Source organism: Falco rusticolus, chromosome 10, assembly GCF_015220075.1.
Source record: "Falco rusticolus isolate bFalRus1 chromosome 10, bFalRus1.pri, whole genome shotgun sequence".
NCBI lineage: Eukaryota > Metazoa > Chordata > Aves > Falconiformes > Falconidae > Falco > Falco rusticolus.
The window spans coordinates 23,282,012-23,298,103 of record NC_051196.1 but is presented as its reverse complement, the minus strand read 5'-3'; the positions used below and the strand labels follow the sequence as shown (position 1 = coordinate 23,298,103).

The 16,092-nt window shown below is 47.5% G+C and overlaps 1 protein-coding gene across 2 annotated transcripts in view; it reads right to left on the bottom strand.

Moving 5' to 3' along the window:
- Positions 1-16,092, bottom strand: part of LOC119154246 (peroxidasin homolog) — a 48,029-nt gene that overhangs the window by 12,782 nt on the left and 19,155 nt on the right. For both annotated transcript variants that reach the window (XM_037401568.1, XM_037401567.1), the window contains 10 exons: positions 13,723-13,794; positions 13,399-13,470; positions 10,486-10,557; positions 8,921-8,992; positions 7,154-7,323; positions 4,923-5,040; positions 3,185-3,354; positions 2,426-2,698; positions 2,152-2,268; positions 431-589 (listed from right to left, as the gene is read on the bottom strand). In XM_037401568.1, coding sequence (XP_037257465.1) covers positions 431-589; positions 2,152-2,268; positions 2,426-2,698; positions 3,185-3,354; positions 4,923-5,040; positions 7,154-7,323; positions 8,921-8,992; positions 10,486-10,557; positions 13,399-13,470; positions 13,723-13,794 — 1,295 coding nt within the window. The remainder of the gene's footprint in view (positions 1-430; positions 590-2,151; positions 2,269-2,425; positions 2,699-3,184; positions 3,355-4,922; positions 5,041-7,153; positions 7,324-8,920; positions 8,993-10,485; positions 10,558-13,398; positions 13,471-13,722; positions 13,795-16,092) is intronic.

Below are 16,092 nucleotides of genomic sequence, written 5' to 3'. Positions count from 1 at the left end.
TTAAAGGCCCCATTTTTCACTCAAACTGGTCAGCTATCAGAGCTCATCTGATGGCTGTTCAAGGTCATTTCTGACCATATAACCTTGCCCTAGTGTTCATTCGTGCAGACGCTAACCAATACCATCCTGTTCCCTGGCCACACCAGATGAGTTTCATTCCCACACTTACAATTTTTCTAGACTACCAGATAAATTTTTAAGGAAAACCGATGCCGCTTCTTCCAATTTACAAATCTTAGCACTCTGGAAACCTCTTTTACGTTTCCCACCAACTGATGGAGCTCTCATGGCTGGACATCTGCTCCCAGGCAAAAGGAAAATCCCATCCCACAGGAAACAGGGCAATAACCTGCCTTGTCAGATAGTGTGTTATTTACCATAATGTTAAATTAACAACCAGCCCTTATTCCCCATGGCCTCATCAGCTTACCTCGTGGGGTCACCGACAGCTGTACCGGGAGGGTCCTCACTCCGATGGCACTGATGGCATGGCATTCGTATTGGCCTTGGTCATGCAAAGCTACCCGCATTACCCGCAGGGTGCCCGTGGAGAGGATGCTGTGCCTCCGGTCACTTGGCAGTGGTCCACCTGGTCAAACAAGCAGTGCAATTTGTTAACAGTCTGTAAGACCTCTCTTTCCAGCACTGGAGATATCTGTGCAATAGTTAAAAATTTAATTTCCTTCCCAAGATGACACCAGTCACCCTGAGGTGCCCTCTCCATCTTGCTGAGTGAGGAACAGGACAGATGCTGCTCTCCTCACACCCAGGACCATGAACGAGTTGTCTTCCCTCACTAAGCAACTGGATAGGAGCTGGTACCCTTTTTCTTTCTCCCAAGTCTTTTCCTAGTGTAAACTGCAGATTTAGTGACACCTGACAGATAGCAAAACTATGTTCAATTATCCAAACTGGCTCTTTAATCAAAGAAAGGGAAACATTTTGGATTGTCTTTTATAATTGGTAATTTTGATTTTCTTTTGTTTGGAAACTATGTTGTTTCAATATTTCCTCTATTTAAGGAGAAAAGCTGAAAATTGAAATGCTTTACCAATCCCCAACAAAATTATTAGAACTTCTCAGTTTAGCAACTTTTTATTTTTAATATTCCATTCTCCTCCAAATAAGGGCTCTATTTATTCATTCCAAATACCAGAAGGAATCTGAATCCACCCCACACTGTCAAAAGTGGCTTTGAGAAAAGTGATGCTCCATCACTTGTCCTCCTCTTGCCTTGTTCTTAGCATGCCTTCTGTGAAAGCACGGTAAAGCCTGGTTGATCATTGGATTGCTGAGTGACCCAGCAAACCTGGCTACAAAGCAGTTATTAACCTTTCTTCTTGTCACTGTGCTCCCTTCTTTCCACATCTCTAAGAGATAGCTTCTGAAATCTGGGCAGTGAAGGAAAACAGGTTAAAGAAGATGCAGAAGATGCTAGTGGAGGTGAATTTCAGCTGGTCTGTCTTAACTCCGCGTCAGGGCTATTGCTGTGGAAGCGGAAATACAATAGCCATGAATTCTCCACAGCACTAAACCATTAATTATGGCTTGTGAAGCATAAGGAAAAGTTGGAGGGCCTCTGGGCCAAGCATTATTGGCTTCTGTCCCAGAAAGTGTTGGATGGGATCAGCTCAGTGGAGCCAGCGCTAACAATCATCTGAGACTTTAAAAGTTCACCACCACCTGTTGGCCCAAAGTGGTTTTTCCTAAGCTAAAAGAAGCCTGTGAGGTGTGTCAGCAGCGGACGGTGCTCTTCTGCAACGGGCTCCCCCAGAGGAGCAGCCCAACGGCCATGATGGGGAGCGGGCACATGGTGACACCCACCGAGTGGCCAGACCTTGCCTTTCCCAAGGAGGCAGGAAGCCACCACGGGAGGAACTTTGAGGCTTTCCATGGGTCTCAGCACACTCCTTCCTTCTGACACGATGACTTACAGCGTGTCAGAGACCTGAGAGGCTCCCTCTGCAGTGCTTAACGTCATCCTGGATCTACAACATACCTCCTAGTGTGACTAGGTCTGTGCTGATCACCACCTGTCCTGTGTCACCACTGCCAGCCAGCACCCTGGGCCACCAGCTCAGCTGTTTTCACCCACATCCCATGGATGATGGCATGGGAGAGAAGGAAACCGTGAGTCAAGTGAGGCGGTACCTGCCCTCGTCCAGGCAATCACAGGTGGAGGGTGACCCTCAGCAGAGCAGGGGAAATCCACGCTTTGTCCCTCAGTTACAGTCTGATCAGTGGGAATGACGAGAAACCTGGGAGAATCTGGAGGGGAAAGCAATGACTGAGCAGCAGGGAAAACTCAGGCAGCAAGCTCAGGTTAATTCTCAGTTCCTGGGAGCAGAACCAGTCCCAGGGCTTAAAATACACCCCCTGAGTGAATGCTGCATCCCAGAAATATCATCAGCCTGGGACTCTTCACCTTGCACTATGATCCTTGCTGTCGCCTGGATGGACCCTTCGGTGTTGCTGGCATTGCAGTTGTACTGGCCCTGGTCCGAGAAGGTGACATTCTGAATGAAGAGCCCCCCAGAGCTGGTGATAGCGAAACGGGAATCCTGCGGTAAAGGAGAGCCTGTGCCAAGGGTCCAGCTGATGCGAGGGTGGGGATGCCCAGAGACCCCACACTCCAAGGTGACGCTTTCCCCAATCAGCACTTCAGTGTTCTGCGGCTGGATCACAAAAGTGGGCTTGGCTGGAAGGAAACGAGAGCTTCAGAAACCAGAAGCTCTGCTGCCTGCTCAGTGAGGGCAGAAATTGCTTGGACTCCTCACGCAACCCAGCTAACGGTCACCTGGATCTTCCTCAACCTCCAAATCCACACTGCGAGCAATTCCCCCAGTGCTACTTCTTCCCACCACCTCCTCCCTCCCGATCACTCAGTGCTGGAGCATCCCCGCTCCGCTGCCCCCTTCACCCGTGACACCTCTGTGCTGCAGAATTCCCCCCAGCCTCCAAACTCCCTCCCCAGCCCCAAATTACCTTCAAGCTTTAAACCCCCGGTTTCCCAGTCCCATGACGGAACCCCTAAAGCTCAGACCATGCTACACTCTTCGCCACCCTCTCCCCCAGCTCACCAAGAATATCTTGGCACATACAAAGCTGGGACTGATTCTGACTTAGCTCCCCTCCCAGACCAAACCCCAGCCGAGCCTTCCAGGGGTGCACAAGGCTCAATTACATGGGGTGCCAAAATAGCGCAGCACAACTTCTTGTGTCTTGGCCTCTCCTGCTATATTCTTGGCCATGCACTGGTAGATGCCTTTGTCTGACTCCTTGGTATTCTGGATCATCAAGGTACCATCTTGCAACAGGTTCAGGCGGTTGTCATCTTTCATGTCAATCTCATTACTGAAAAACAGCCACAAACAGGCAAAATCTGAAAGGAGTAAAGACTGGCGGTCTTCCCCCGGCCTGCGAGGGGGGCGGGGGGGCTTCGCATGCACTGCGGTAAATTGGTGTTCCTTGGAGCTGTCCTGAGACTTCACGAAATTTATAGCAAGAATTATGATTTACAGCACTGAACTTCAGCTCCAGCTCTGGTTTACTCCCTGGGTGAGCTGTTCTTGCTCTCACCACTGATTACATACGACATTTACAGCCCATCGGGAGAGCATGCTGTTCCCATGCAATAGCATCGTTGCTATTGTCAGGGCATCTAGGCCTGGAAAGCTTGTTCTCATTATTTAGTAAGTGCAAATATAATAATGAATTAATATTGTTATTGTGTGCAAACATTTCTATTCGAATGGACTGAAAGGCCTCAGGGGGGCAAAAAGCTCAGAGCAGGTCACCAAGGGACCCCAACACAGCTTGGACTCCAACCCAACCCGAGAGCTGTGAAACATCTTCCTTCTTTCTGCAATGACCTGTGGCTCCTGGATCCCAGCCCGCAGCAGAAGGTCCCACTGCTGCATCCCACTTGTCCCAGCACGAAGGAATCTTGGATGGCTGCAGATGATTGAAAAGGGAGAAGGGACCTCTCTCCCCCTAGGACAAAGGCTGAATCCACGATGCAAACTAATATGCTTGCTGGGCATTTATTTAATTCCCCTGATGTCTCCTCACTCTAGTCATATCTCGTTTGCAGAACATTTATTATCATTACCCCTCTTACAATGCTATCTTTGGGAGCCTGCCAGAATTTCCCTAACAAAACCTTCCTTCCAGAGGGACTTAACTCAACCATAAACTTTTGCTCTGTGCTGAAACTCTGCCTGGTGGGGAGTGAGCTGAAGAAGCACACATTGATCATTTTTATTAATAACCGAGCCCTATTCAGGCTTCCACAAACAAGCAGCTCGTAAAGCAGGGAAGTAACTTCCCTTCCACAGTGGGCAACTGCTGGAGCACAGAGTATTTTATTGTGTAGCATTTCCCAGAAATGCTTTGGGATCTAGCATAACTATATTTTTTCAGTGTTGCTGTATAGAATGATAATCTATAGGCTGCTTTGCAAGGTCTGTCCTTCAGCGGAGCACAGTGACTTTTCCCTCTGACAAAAAGCCACTCTCCCAGCACGCAAAGCCTTTAGTGAGAAGAACCTAGAGACTAGAAGCATTTCAGCAGTTAATAGATGGCAAGCACGATGGCTTAGAGCGACATGAAATACTAATTATTTCTTTTTTCTGATCAAAAGACAATTACTTTCAGCCTGCAGAGTATGTTTATGGGAAAGTTATAAGCTCCTGGAATCCATTACAAATGCAGATGAAATATTTCAAACACAGATGAAGACACCACTTGGATTACGTGGTCACCAGAGAATGCCACTAAAAGGAAGGTAAATACAACCCATGAATTATCTTTTTTTTTTTTTTTAATGTTGCGTGAAACAGCTTTTGTAATTACAGGCAGTCACTGAAAAGCTCAGCGCTTGAAAACCTCTGCTACCCCAGGGCGCATTGTGTGCAACTTACTTGTTGTGCAGCCAAATAATCGCAGGCTTTGGGTTGCCTTCTGCCCTGCAGGTGAAATAAACCGTGTTTCCCAAGAGGACATCGACGTCGTGGGGTTCTGAGGTTATACGAGGCCTCTCTGCAAAAGACCGTTTTAACACAACCCAGTCCAGAGCAGCATGAAACCACCTACAGCCCAACCGGAGCGTAGTGGGTAACGCAGCCACCCTGCAGCTCCCGAGCAAGCAGGTACCAGCAGAGGCCTGGGCATCAGAGCCACCCCAGGACTCCTCACCGACATCAGCAAAAATGATGTCAGAGAGGGAACAGCATCGTTCATCTGCGCCAGCCTGCTAAAAGCCCTGGAAAATCGAAGTGGCCGTACCTACTGCCAGTATCACACAGCCCCGGGCAGCGCTAAGGCAAACCAGACCCGGCTGCACGCTGGTTCACTACAGCTGCCCCAAGAGATGGGCCCTGTCTCCCCCAGAGTAAGCGAAGAAGTCAGTGGCATCCTCACTTGGGTTGTTTTTCTGCCCCTGGCAGCCTGCTGCATCTGAAGGGAGCGCCAGCTCTGCGAACCACACCACTGCCATTTCAACAGCATTTCATTCATCGTGTCCCTGATTCATCAGCCGATCCCTATTCAGCCAAGCTTTTCACTACACACTTCGCTTTAAGATGTGCTCAAGCACTAAGCATGTGAAACGTTTAAAGGATGTGCTAAAATAGGGAGGAATTTATGTACATGGTCTGAAGCACGATGCTCCTGACCCAACAGAGTATGTCCAGCAATCTGTACGGCCACCAGTAACCCAGTAAAACCAGCAGGATCCTTCATAACGTTAAGTGAGAACCTGCCACCTTCTCCAGTGGAAGGTCAGTGCCCTCACTCCTCATACCACAAGTTAATGGTCACTTATCCCCAACGGCAACACCAGTGCGGGGACCAAACCCACCGCATCCCGTGGTGCACGATGCCGATCCAGTGCAGATTTGCTCCGCTGGCTCACATCTGCTAAAAAGTGGTGGGTTCACTCCATGCCAGCAGGCTTCGTACTCAGATATCAGCTGCCTGCATCATTAGAGCTTTACGCTGAATTATGCATCATTTGTCTTTCCCAGCTGGCGCAATCCCAGCGTAAAAGCCTAATGCCAGCAAAATCTTCCCACCAGGTGCTCTGGCTAATCTGACAGACATCCCACTGTGTGCCCATGCCCAAACCAGAACAAATTTACATCAATGGCTGTACTGTGGCACCGTGTGTGACGGGGACAGCTCGCTGTGCAGCACATCCCACTCGGTGTGTCCCCAGCTGCTTTCTCTAGACCCTTCCTACCCCCCACCTCCCTTGTGGTTACAGAGCCATTGGTGCCAATTCAACTCTTTGCATGGCTGTGCCCTCAATTAAGCTGTGAAATGGTCAAGATTTTTTTTTAAAAAAAATAAAAACATAGAAGAAAAGCTGAATTTAAGGGAGAGCTCTTCAAAATCCAGCTCTCTCACAGATGTGGCTCCCAGCACGACCACGCACACAGCTGGACTGGCATATCCAGGAGGGATGCTAATAGCTGGCCTGGGCGAGTAGGAACATCTCAAACTGACTCTGCCAGCAGTGAGTACCAGGGAACCACAGCCGATGCTTGTGCCATCTTCCGCTGATGCCTGCACTTAAAAGTCTGAGTTTTGTATTTTTCTGTACAAAATATTTAACTTTGGAATTTTTCACAACAAACCCTTTCATTTTGAAATGCTGTTTTTCTTCAGGGAACAATTATTTGAATTTGAAGAGTAACAGCTTAAGAAATGCAATACACTACCACAGTCAAACAAAGCATTCAGCTACGTATCGACTATGCGTCTGCTCAGGTTTTCAGTTGTGTTTCCAGCCGTTGCCGCTCTCCCAGGGTTCTCCTTCTGTCCAGCCTAAGGCACGACATTTCTTCGGGTCCCTGGTTTAGCCACTAATTGCAGCAGGTCCTTCCCTGGCTCTACTCTTATCTAAGAACCAAGATGACACCTGCCAATCAAAACAGAGCTGCCTTCAACCCCCACGCCGCTGTCAGCTCTCCCAGCGTTATCCTGGTAACTCGTGTGACCCTATTGGGATGTTCCCACTTCAGCAGTAAAAGGAGGGAGAAAGCAGGATGCCAGGACAGGGAAGAGGGAGGAAAAGGGATGGAAGAAGCAATTCCCAGACCAAAGCCCAGCTCCACGGGCTGAGGGTGGCCGGTGGAAGGGTTCAACTCACCGCAGTTAAACTCCCGGGTGGTCAGGGTGACAATAGAGCGTCCGTGCAGCTCCCGAGGAGCCTCGCAGGTGGCGGCTGTCTGGATACTGCCCTGCTCAGCGTATTTCTTCAGCAGCTCTGCCAGCCACATCAAGTCACAGTCGCAAAGCAAGGCATTGGAGTCCAGCCGCCTGCAAGACCAAGGAAAAGGCAATTCACTTCCCAGCCGCAGGCTGCTGCCTCCTTCTCCAGGACACAGGAGGGGAACAGTCCTCCGGAGTGAAGGATCACTTGGCTGATTTTCCCTGCATTTGATTCTATCCCAAGTGAAAATTGGAGATATTTGATTTCCAGAACGTTTAAATAAGGTCCTTAACTGAGTCACAAGGATTTTGTTGAAAAACTAACGTTATACATCAGCCATTTCAGTTTCAAATGAAAATTATTCTTTTAAACTGAATTATGCATTTTTGGCTTAATTTGAGGCAGAGGAGCACACTGAAATACTGGGTTTTACCTGCAGGATAGAGATTTCCACCTTTACTGAATTCCATAAGAACAGCAGATAACACTGCCTCCGTTAGAGCTTTCCATTCTCTTTTACTGTCAGCTCCAAACCCCTTTGATTTCAGTGTGCACCGGATCGATCTCCTCCTGTGCCCACCTGCTCAAGGTTGTAGCATTTCCACACAATTATAAGAACTTTTATCACCACAACGTACGCCTGCACCATGCCGAATGGAGCACCGGTGACCTCCCAGCACACCCGTGCTATTCCCTCCATGAATCCATCCCTACGTGCGGTGCTATGCATAAGGACATAAGGATACAGAAAGACCATAGGGGGATTAGCTTATGCCTCCGTCCCCACTACAGTTCTACAGTAGATGGGTCTGGGCCATCGGAAAAAAAAAAATAAAATATATATATATATGGAAGTTCTAATATTTTCAGGGACAAACACTTGAGAACGTGAGATTTCACACAAGGGCATGAGAGAGCATTTTAGAGCCACCCTGCCTTTTTTCTCTGATGCATACAGGCAACATTTCACAAGTTATTCCCTGTTAAAGAAAAGTGAGACATTTTACCTGCTTGCAGAAATGACAGAGGGCTGCAGTGAGAAACACATTATTTTCTCGTAGCTGAAAATCGTGGCAGAACACCAAAATTCTTTAGTTTTACTTCCCCCCCCCCGCAACACATCATAGAACTTATTTCCAGAGATCATAAAAGACAAACAAAGCAAAGCTCGAGGGGATTGAAGCAAGCAAGAAGTAAGCTTAAGAGACAGCCAGGGTATGTGGGAATAATGCACCAGAGCATTCCTGCATGGAATGAGAACCGTACACCTTGATGCCCCTCTAAGTGTTTTCAATCCCTAGAAAAAGAAGCCTTTTCTTGTATGACTATGATTTTTCCTTCCATGTTAGGTACTAATCTGAAGACATGATTGGGGTCATATCTGTGACCTGAGCTTTCCACATTTCAGTGAAGGATGTTTTATGGGTTCTAACCATTGTGAGGACTTTCCAAAAGTGTTTATTCCTGGGGCATTTTCGAGCTGTAAGCAGGTTATAGTTTGATTATAATTAGACACTAGCATGAAGAAACTACTAACTGGTTAAATCAGCTCCCATGTCCAATCAAAACCGTTTTATAAACTTAGCAGTGGCCTTAGAAGTGCAACAACTAAAAGCTTTGCCAACCAGGCACATTTTTCCTCAGGTCTTGGCCATCTGATCAAAGATAAACAATTGCTCTTTGCAGGCAATGTGTTTTACTTACAGCCGTTTGAGGGATTCCAGTTGAGAGAATGTCCCTGGATGAATCCTGGAAATCTTGTTGTTGTGCAAGAATCTGCAACGGGAGGACCCATGCCAAAACATTATTCAGTATTTGCACTGCGCGGATGATAACATCCCAGGTCAAAACTCAGTTTAAATACAAAGGCTGCTCACCAAAATGGAGCTTAGTGTTTAAATTTACTGTGTTTGTTCCCACGAGCTATAGGGATTTCACTCATTTGCGAGTGCTGTGCAATGCACCAAAGTGGAGAGCGGGTGTGGACTGGAAACGGTGACTCAAGATGTGATGTAACAGGTTTAAACTGGAACCTTAATCTGCTTCATGCTCTGCAAAAGGAGGAGAAAGGGCACCATATCCCCACAGACTGGACCCACCCTACGTTTTCTGTTCCTGGATCAGCTCCAGTTCAGAAAGGACCTTTCCTTTCCCCCCCTGCAGAAGATACGGCAATTTTGCAAGGGCAGCCATTGAAGCAAGGCACCAGCAGAAGACACTAGACAACTCACGCCCTAGATTCAACGTAGTTATTAACCCAAATCCATGAGTAAATCTAATTCAGACAACAACAGCCTAAGCTGGGTTTATCTCTGAACAAAGCTGAGGCAAATTCTCACTTCCAGAGTCTCAGCGCTCTGGTAAGATTCTCCAGTTCTTGGAAAAAACCCTGATTGCACTGCAGTGCATCAGTGGGGGCGAAGATGGGATAATTAACTCCCCATTCCCATAATGGAGGGGCAAACTTAGTTATGTCCATTACAGCTAAAACTCATAAGAGACCATTGATAGAAGACAGGAAGCAATTTTAGTAGTCGGTGGAACAGGAAAGAAATACAAAAGCAGTAACAGCTTCCACGCAAATGTCTGCACACAAGTGTACACACAAGTTCAGCCTAGTTGCCCAGCTTGGATGCTGACAAACCTTCCTCTAAAATTTAAAGCCAGAATTTTTGTTGGATCAAATACAGCAACTGAGATCAGCCATGGCGTACTGATCCAGGTCTGAATTTTCCTAAAGGTGTTTGGATCCCATAAGGGTCTGTTGGTTTCACCAGGGAGTGGGAACCACCATATGAACTTTTGTCCTAGTGGCTACATCAGTACTACAGCAACCGTGGGGAGCAGAGGACACAGGACTTCGTTTCCTAACTGCTTTCAAGAAGGATGCGTGTTTTTCTTGTTAGGCTTTCTTTTGACTTTTTTTCCTTTCCCACCCTCCGACCCCAACCCCCCCTTTTTTTTCATACATGCTGCCCAAGAGTGACTAATGTTGACCTTATGGTCAGAGTAAAATTTCAGTTGGCTTGGCCAACTGTAGGGCTTTCTGCAGATTTACCACTACCCTTGGTGGAAACGTGAACATAATGCAACATGGAAAATTCCCTTCATATTCCCAGTAACCCTCCCACTTGGCAAGTATGTAAAATCTCCTTCTTCAAGGAAGCTTCTTTTTGTGTTTCCCTCCATTGTGAAGATCACATTTCATGCTATCAAAACTGTTACACAAAGTTTTCCCCTTTTCCCTTACAAGGTCCCATCTTACTTACAGCCTTTCAAGTTTAGGCAGGTCACTAAAAGTCTCCGGCTCCAGACTTTCCAGGTTGTTGAAATGCAGGTAGCTGTCACGGAGGAAATCACGAAGGGCAGGCTTACAGATGGCAATTTAAAAGACAGAAGATCTTTCCAGACCACTCCACCAGTGTCCCCCAATGCCCACCACACACCTCAGGGCAGGTTCTGAGAAACCAGCATCCACTTCAGTGTCTCCAGTTTCCATGTGCAACCATAGCAGCCAACACCAGCTTCTCCCTACCCTGTCAATTATTTAGCCTCTCTCTTAATAAACCAAAATCTGCCCAGGAGGTCAGGTTTGCTCTGCCCTGAAGCCTAAGAGCACCACTGTCACTGCAAACTGCCTGTTGCACTCTGCAGGGGCAGGATGAAACTGCTGCCCGTGGGGAGCCAGCAGCAACTGCCCCCATCCGAGCACCGTACGGGAATGTTCCCTGCCTTTCCGCTAGCACCTCAGCATTTCCCAACACATCCCTGGATCACTGGGCAGGATGAAACAGCCTTACTACAAGGCATTTGTTCCCTGCCTAGGAACTGCAACATTTCTGAGTGGAATCATGAGTTTGCTGGGAATTAACTTGTAGAAAAAAGGCCCTAAACAACCTGATAAAACTTTGAAATTGGTCCTGCTGGTTGCTGAACGTGGGACTGGGGACATCCAAAGGTCTCTTCCAGTCTGCATTTGTCTGTGATTCTAACAGGGGCTCCCAGCACGTGCATCCACCCAGCCAGAGCAGAACCATCTCAGAACGGCTGCCGTAGGGCTATTCTGCTTCGGCAGAGGGACAGCACAGATGGTGCAGCCAGCTGAGGCACTTGGATCTAAATGGCACATCAGTGTGAACGGCCCAGTCCTTGCTAATACAGGTTAATGCTTTTAGTTCCACTAAAATCCAGAGACCTGGGAGAGCTTCTGCACTGCCCCAGTCACCCCACGCCATCAGCAAGGAAAAACTGGGGGCTGCAGGGCAACATACCACAAGACCTGAGACTCCCTCTCCCCACTAGCTGTGACATCCAACGGCATAGCCAACATGTTTCTGACTTTTAGATGCCTTTTGGTATAGTTTCAAGTTGCTTCAACTCTTCCCCCTTGTTTTACACAGGCATAAATTTCACAGTGGACGCTGATTAATCACGGATCTACAAATATTCATCCTGCTGTTGTAGCTGACTGCATTGAGAAACAATTGCCTGAGCCGCCACATGGCTGTTTGATTCGTAATGGAAGGATTCATGACAAATGGTCCACTATCAGAGCGCAAACCGAGAGATGGTGACTCAGATTCTGCAATGGAGGGCAACAGTGGGGAGAGATGTACGTGCTTTAATAAGGCTCAGATGTCTGCTGTCATTGCTTGGGACCTTGAGGAAAGCATCTGATACCATCCATCAACCAGGGTATACTTTTTTCTTGAAAAGCTGGCTTGTGGGGTACAGAAAATGGGGTAGGATTTGAGCAAAGCTAATTCTTTTGGAACCACGCCTGCCTGAGATTGAAAACAGATGGGACTTTCAGCGGGTTGTTTGTTGGTTTTGAGGTTTTGTGTTTTTTGCTTTTTGGGTGTTTTTTTTTCTTTTATTCGTGACATCAAGTCTGGAACGCTCTCTGTTAAAATATCACTGTGGCTGGTATCATCTCCTCTCTAAGCACAGCTGATCCGGTATCTGCTTCCTATGTTTTCTCTCAGGCATCCTTGCTGAGCTGGCTGATGAAAAACCATCTTGCACACAAGGTTGGTAGCACACCTATTATTAAGCCAGCTTGAAACTTCCTGCTATACTCTGCCCACTTCTGCTGTCATCCTGGAGAACAAGCTGGATCCTATCCTGGTTTCATTCCAGCCCTACAAATGCTGCCGTTGGGGACAATCTGTGAATTAGAATGGTTTCACCTTTAGTCCCTGTTCTCCAGCGATGCAAATATATTCCTGTACTTCAAATATCCAGGCTCACACTCTCTCCACGTGCACACATGTATTTACATGCATGCATATAATATATCACAACCCCTGGCACGGAAAATCCAGCCCCGGTTTAGCAGCTTTAGGAGAGTCAGACCTCTGAGTTCCCATCTCACCTTGAGCGTGAAGCACAAAGAGTCAAGACCTAAAACTTTGATTGAAAAAGCAGGACAGATTTGCCATACACAGAAGGGGAGCAAATAAGGACTTGCTAGAGTGTCACTGTGATGGGCTCCAGCTGCAACCCTTTTCATCCCAGAGTGCCACGCAGCCTGGAGGGAAGGACATCACTTTGTCTGGATCCCTCATTTCCGCCCTGTTGCAATTTCCAGATGCTTTGCAGCATGTGAGCACCACCGGTAGCTCCATCCATAGTACCGCATCCCACAAATACCCCACTGCCCCAGCTCTCAGCTTGCAATTCATCCCTTCATTTTCAGCAAAAGTTTGGGTAAGAGAGAAACTCGACCAGCACCCTCAATTCAAGCAAAGGGCCATATCCTGCTCTCTGCTCCAGGAGTCCCAGCAGACAAACACAGCTGGCTAGCTGCCTTCTCCTTCAAGCTATCCTATAGACCCGCCTCCTCCCATTGCATAAGGTCTTGGACGTAAAGGGAATCAGAAGCACAGCTGGGCAATTCCTATGCTCCAGAGGTTTATGGTCAGGAGAAAACATATGGGGTGTCGGTAGGAAGAGACCTCAGTATTAACTAACCAAAATCAGTACTGGGACCAGCTGTTTTGAGATGAAGCCACTGCAGTCTTGCAAAGCTGGATGATAAAACAGCAGAAGCCTCATCCCACTCCTTGCTAAGTGTCTGGTACTCCCCACTTCTGGAAACACAGCACTTGGGTCAAAGGAGCCGATAAATCAGCTCTTTGGCACACCACGTTCAGCAGCAAACACGGCTCGATCGTACTTACAGCTGTTCCAGAGAACGGAGCCCGTCGAAGGCATGTTGCTGGATGCTCTGAATTTCATTTTTGTAAAGGTAGCTTTCAAAAGGAGAGAAAGAAAAAAGCATTAGACTAACTGATCAGCAGGTGTTTTTCAAAAAGAAGGTGGGAAGAGCTATGAACCTCAACCCAAAGCAGAGCTGGCTGTGTGGATTCAAGGGCAACGTTTTATAGCTGTAACCTTAACATCCAGACACTCTGAGCACAGAAAACATGCCCCTGACAGCCAAACATTAGAAGGGGGTTGTTACATCTCAAAGAGATTAAGCAATTACTGAGCTACCAACTCACAGGTATTTTAGGTTCTCCAGATCTTCAAAGGATCTTCTCACAATTTGTTTTATCTGATTATTGTTCAGCAGCCTGTCAAATCAAGAAAGAAAAACACAACCAGTGAATTCAGCACATGTGAGACTTGTGGCATTTCTGTTCCTGGATGCCCATCCAAAAATCCCGAGCCTGTCTTTCATGGAGTTGAAGATTCAAAGGGGTTAGGAGATCAAAGTTTGGATACTCACACCAGCTAAGTCAATGAGCAGGTTTCTGGCCCAGAGATGCCAAGTGCTTCCCATATGCACTATGTTCAGAGACCTTTACCTTTTGCCACAGCAGTTTTCACCCCAAACATACAGTTTTGGCCAGGAAAGGGATGGGGGGAAAGGAGACAGGCAGAAGGAAGTGGAGGGGAGGGAGAAATTAAATCATTGCTGCCACTCTTGCGCAATTGCAACGGGTTTTGAAGGTGCATGGTTGCATTCAACGTGTGAGCAGGGATGTGCAGAGCCAGTTTTTAAGACTGCAAGTGCAGTTTAAAATACCAGTTCACAGTGGAGTTATAGGAGTTATAAACGGTAATGCTTCGTTCTAATCACTTTGTATACAAATATGTGCAAAGGAAAAATAAACAAACACAGACCTGACTCCTGAGGCTATTTAGAGACAGTCAGCCTCTTTCGATCTCCAGAGCCTCGTGACAGATTTTAATACAAAACCTATGGACAACATCGGTTTGGCAAGCGACCTCTGACTTGTATGTGCAGTTGCCATGACTGTGCATGCAACTGATGGCCAGTGCCAATGGCCAGAAACACAGCTCAACCCCGTCATCACCATGCTGGGTGCAACAGCGATAACCACGCAGCTGGACGCTGCAGAAACCTCTTCTGCGGCCACTGCCAAGTCCAACAGTGAGAAAATGAAATCAATCACTTCTAAATAGCTCTTTAATATACGACATTTAACTATTCATCATAGCTGCCCAGCCGCACTCCTGTGGGTCTTTCGCCATGGTATCCCACTGATGTTCAGATCTGGCACACCGCACCGCAGCCGCAGAGCTGGTAGAGCTTACAGCTGAATAGCTCAGGACAAGGGTTTCACCAGCCACACTTATTTTTAAAATTCCTAAATGGAGCTGTGGATGGAAAGGAGAGCTGCAGCCATGTACTGCACAGATTTGTTTTTCTAGTGTTGTATGAAAAACTGCTATTCCCTCTGCAAGCAGCCAGACCTTACAGCATTGGGTCTAATTCAACACGCGCATTGGATGTGCATTTTCTATTTTACAGGCTCCTTTGTGTGATAGCTATGTTACTCAGAAACAATCTGCCTCCAGGCAGCAGGTGAGAAAAAAGTTTGGCACTTTTGCAGCAGTAAAGCCCAATTTTCTGCCCCATTTTGCTGCAGAAAACAGGGTGGGCAGGGCTTCGGCCAGCCTGCGGCACTACGAGCAAAGGTCCCTTCCTGGGCAGAACAGTTTGTGCAGGTAAAGGATGGAGAGAAAAGACAAAGAGATGATAAGCAATGGAAGCAAACGTGTGGGAAAAGAAGAGGAAGATAAAATCGAAAGCCTCAGGGATGCGAAGATAAAAGATGTCAGAAACACACACGTGTTACAGCAGCTTCACAAGTCACTGCCAGGCACTGAGTCACATCAGCTTTCCACCACCTTGTTCTCAGGTGGAGTGCTAACTCCAAAAAGCACACGAGAAACTCTATTTCAAAGAAACTCTTGGAAGTCAGAGCACTAAGGGTTTGAGAAAAACCTCAGTATCCTTGATCTCACTATCCCCTCCTGACCAGCCACCCTGCTACCATGGCTGCAGGTACCACTACTAAACTGCACACTGCCAGGGCTGCCGACGAGCAGTCTGAAGAGGTTAAGGCAAAAAGTTGCTGGAAAGTTTCTGCACAGCTGGAAGCAATGGCTCAATACACACGGCTGAGGTTAAACAACCCGATTTCACTCATAAGGATGCAAAAATGATGTCAAGTCCTTGGAACACACGATCCTGCTTTGACAGCCAGATATGCTGAGTGGAAATCCAGCCTCTGAACACCAACCCAAAGGTTTATTTGGTGACTGAACACCCAAGGACTGGAAATAACTGCTTGAGAGCAGCGCGGGAGAGGGCTTTTGTCTATTTACCCACAGGACAAAGACAACACAGGCACCAACCGTGCACGCTTCCTTCCCTGCCCTCGATCAGTGCGCTTTCATCTTCAGCCAGAGGAGGACGAAGGCAGCTTGTTCTCTGTTATCTGATCCTTGGCCACACTTCTGAGGACACTAGATGGGCTGATAGACGGGCGCCAGCTCCAACGTCATTCCCCTGGATGCGAACACCTGTCCCCAGCCACGCAACTGCCATCGGCCACTCG